The 3,286-nt window shown below is 63.5% G+C and overlaps 2 protein-coding genes across 3 annotated transcripts in view; both read right to left on the bottom strand.

The window, feature by feature from the left end:
* UNC13D (unc-13 homolog D (C. elegans)) overlaps positions 1 to 1,617 on the bottom strand; it is a 15,968-nt gene extending 14,351 nt beyond the window's left edge. Inside the window, exons 1-2 of the mRNA XM_010856184.1 lie at positions 883 to 1,617; positions 402 to 546 (exon numbers count right to left, since the gene is read on the bottom strand). Of these exons, the coding sequence (XP_010854486.1) occupies positions 402 to 518 (117 nt within the window). The 5' untranslated portion in view covers positions 519 to 546; positions 883 to 1,617. The remainder of the gene's footprint in view (positions 1 to 401; positions 547 to 882) is intronic.
* A 103-nt stretch (positions 1,618 to 1,720) lies between these two features.
* Positions 1,721 to 3,286, bottom strand: part of WBP2 (WW domain binding protein 2) — a 7,819-nt gene continuing 6,253 nt past the window's right edge. For both annotated transcript variants that reach the window (XM_010856183.1, XM_010856182.1), the window contains 2 exons: positions 2,932 to 3,008; positions 1,721 to 2,812 (listed from right to left, as the gene is read on the bottom strand). In XM_010856183.1, coding sequence (XP_010854485.1) covers positions 2,759 to 2,812; positions 2,932 to 3,008 — 131 coding nt within the window. In that variant the 3' untranslated portion in view covers positions 1,721 to 2,758. The remainder of the gene's footprint in view (positions 2,813 to 2,931; positions 3,009 to 3,286) is intronic.

A 3,286-nucleotide genomic window follows, 5' to 3' on the forward strand; every position in this document is an offset into this window, starting at 1 on the left:
CTCCGCACCCCAGCGGCGGAAGTGAGGCCCAGCAGCGAGGTAGGAGACTGGGGGTCATGCCCAGCGGGCCTGGGGGCTGCTCAGGGGGTCCCCCAAAGCCCAGTCCACAGCAGCGATCCTCGTTGCCTAATGGAGCCCGTGGAACTGGAGGAGCTCAGGACGGCCAGCAGGGGTAGGGACAGGTGCCGTGGGCGGGGGCCCACCAGAGGGAGGGGTCTCAGGGAGGCTCAGACCCTGGGCCTGAGGCTCTGGGGAGCCCAGAGAACAACTGTTCTGCTGACCCAAAGGCTCTGCCCGGGGCTGGGGTAGGGCCAGGGAGGGGAGTAGAGCCGCAAGAGGTGGGGCCCAGTACCCAGAGCCCCACCCAGGCCTGCTGGGCTGCCCACTGAGGTCCCTCCTACCTCCTGAGCCCGTGGGGGCCGGGTATCCTGCAGATCTCTGACCCTGCGGCGCCTTATCTTGATGGCCTGGCGCATGAGGGGAGGGCGCCGCTGAGGCCGGGAGAAGAGCGTAGCCATGGTGTACAGCCCAGCCCTTCCCCTTCGCCTGGGGGAAGATAGCGAAGCCGCAGGGTTATGCAAAGAGCCCAGGGCTGCCACCCGGTTCCAGGGGAGGGGGAAGGAAGGGCAGGCCCGGGGGAGGGTCAGGTCAGGGTTTCACCACCTCGGGGTGGGGGCCCCTGGCTCCCTGGCCCCTGGCCCCTGCACCTTCCTCCCTGGGGCTGGCTGGGATGCTGGGAGGAACCTGGGCGGACTGCAGGGAGAGGCAGACTGCCCAGCCGCAGCCTCCCACACAGGGGGCCCAGGGATTGTCCAGCACCATCCAGCGAGGGGCGTGAGGGCAGGGGAACAGCAGCCCCCCAGGTGACTGAGGGAGGCTCACCTGGCCGGTCCTCACCCGCAGCTTCCCCAGAATGGGCTGCAGACCTGGAGTTGGGGTGGGGAGTGGGCAGGGCACAGGGTGGGGACCCGGAGAGGCATCTCCCCCTGGGGCCAGCCAACTGCTCAACCTGCTCTGCCCCACAGGTGACATTCCACCGAGCTGACGGGACCAGGCTGTGCCAGGCGGGGACGGCCCCATGGCCCTGCCCCCACAGGGAGGGCGTCCTCTTCAAATGCCCTTGCAGAGGGTTTTGCCAGGCCCAGGGGCTGCTGGGCAGGGCTGGCCAGAAGGAAGAGGCTGGGGAGGTGACTTGGTCAAGAAGGCACAGGAAAATTGATGCTTCAGGCTAGGCTGGGCTTCAGCACATCCAGGACCTCCCTCCAGGTCAGGGTCCTTGGGGGTGCAGGCCTGGATGTGGGCTGTGGCCGATTCCCACCCTTCCCACCTCAGGCACAGAGGCTCTTCTCAAGGAGGGCCCCAGGGCTGCCTCCCCCTTTAGACCCACCCGGCACCTCAGGGCAGGGCAGTGACAATGCCAGCCAGGGGCGTGGAACAAACACCCATCCAGCCCAGCTCCTGTGTCCCAGGCCTCCCACTCCAGGCAGCTGCTGGGCCCTGGGGCACTCCGTGGGTGGACACTGTTGCTGAGCAACCCCCATGAGATGGACACAGGAGAGGCTCTGCATCCTAGGCCCAAACGGGCCGAGTGAACAAGGGACTCTCACATGGGAGGGAACGCCATCATACAGGAGCCTTCCCCGCCCTCCTGGCCCGGCTGCAGGCCAGACAGCTCTCCTTCCCAAGAGCGCCTCCCTCGCCACACAGAGCCAGACAGGGGTCCAGTCACTTCATTTTTACTAGTTCACATTTTCAGCAAACAAATCAAGGTGCAAACAGGATTTATTTCACATTAATATATTAACTGAATTTTTTTTTTGGTCAAATAAATAGGGAATCCTCTAAATAACCATCTCCTCTCTTCACAGCCAGTCCAGGACCAAGTGAGAGCAAAATGTTAGTGCATCTAGGGGACACACTGCCAACCAGGTACGAAGCTTAAAGGGAAGAAGGCAGGCTAAGGGGCTGGCAAGAGCTCACGGTCAACGTCCAGGCCGGGCCCCAGGGGTCTTGTTCCCAGCCCACCCGGCAGCCCCCAAGTGGATATGCATTCTCCAGTTCCAGTCCGAGAGGCCCCCTCTAGAGGGAAAGGAGAGGTGAACGGAAACAAATTCCAGAAAAAACAGTGAGGCAGCAGAGGGCTCTGCCCCCAGCCATGGCTGCCCTCAGACCACCCACCCCTGGCGGCTGGTGGGAAACCCCAAACGTCGAAAGCGGAGGCGACAGGAAGACCCAGGACGAGGCAGCGACAGGAATGTTAGTGTGAAGGTGAGTGGCCGGCTGGGGATGGAATGCAGGTGGACAGTCGGTGGGCAGGAGGCCCTCAGTCAAGCACAGACGAGGGCAGACGGAAAGAGAGTGGGGCTTGGCAGGGGGCAGGGGCGCGGGCAGGGCTTGTGAGGCTGGGGGTAAAGCAGCTACAAAATCAGAGAGCTGGACTGCGGCAGAGGAGGTGGCCAGAGAGTCCCTCCATGGGCAGAAGCTACGAGAGCAGGATGGGGACGGGGGCGGGGGGCGCCCCCCGCCCCACCATGGGACGACGCGGGAAGCCGGTGGGCTCCGGGCTTGCGTGGGAAACTGGGAGGCACCGCCCCGAGTCAAGGGGCTCCCCCTTCTCTCGAGGCGAGTTCCTGATAACTGTTTTATATCAGAGCTGGAGGAAGGACAAGGCCCTCCCATTGCACCCCACAACCCCGATTCAGCCCCAAGGGGAGGGGAGGAGAGAGCGAAGGGAGGCAGGAGGATGGGGTGGCGGGGTCTACTGGGTCTTCTTATCTTCGGGGGGGTAGTAGGGAGGTGGTGGAGGCTGGTTCTGAGGAAGAAAGGAAAGATCACGTTAGGACCGTCCGAACAAGGAGAGGTCTCTCCCGCCTCTGAACACCAGCAGCTGGGGCTGCGGGTTCCCCTCCAGCATGTGCCCGCCCCACTCACCGTGGGCATGTAGACGTTGTGTGGGTTGCCCGGGTTGTAATAGGCGCTGGCAGCTGCTTCCGCGGCCTTGGCTTCAGCTGTGAGAACACGCACACTCTAGATGAGCCCCAAAAACAGGCCTCCCCGCTGCCTCCAGCCGCCCCTGCAACCCCGGCCCCCCAGTGCTCAGGTGGCTGGTGCCAAGGACCCGGTTCCATGAATCAAGCAGTGGTTAACCTTCCCTGAGTGCTTCCGGCACTACTGAGACACCCCCTGTACACCCCCCCATCCAATCTTCACCACGACACCCCCAGGTGGTTCTGTTGGCACATTTTGCGGATGAGAAGACTTGAGGTACAGAGGGAAACCTTTCCCA

The sequence above is a fragment of the Bison bison genome, unplaced genomic scaffold (assembly GCF_000754665.1).
Source record: "Bison bison bison isolate TAMUID 2011002044 unplaced genomic scaffold, Bison_UMD1.0 scf7180017864371, whole genome shotgun sequence".
Taxonomy (NCBI): domain Eukaryota; kingdom Metazoa; phylum Chordata; class Mammalia; order Artiodactyla; family Bovidae; genus Bison; species Bison bison.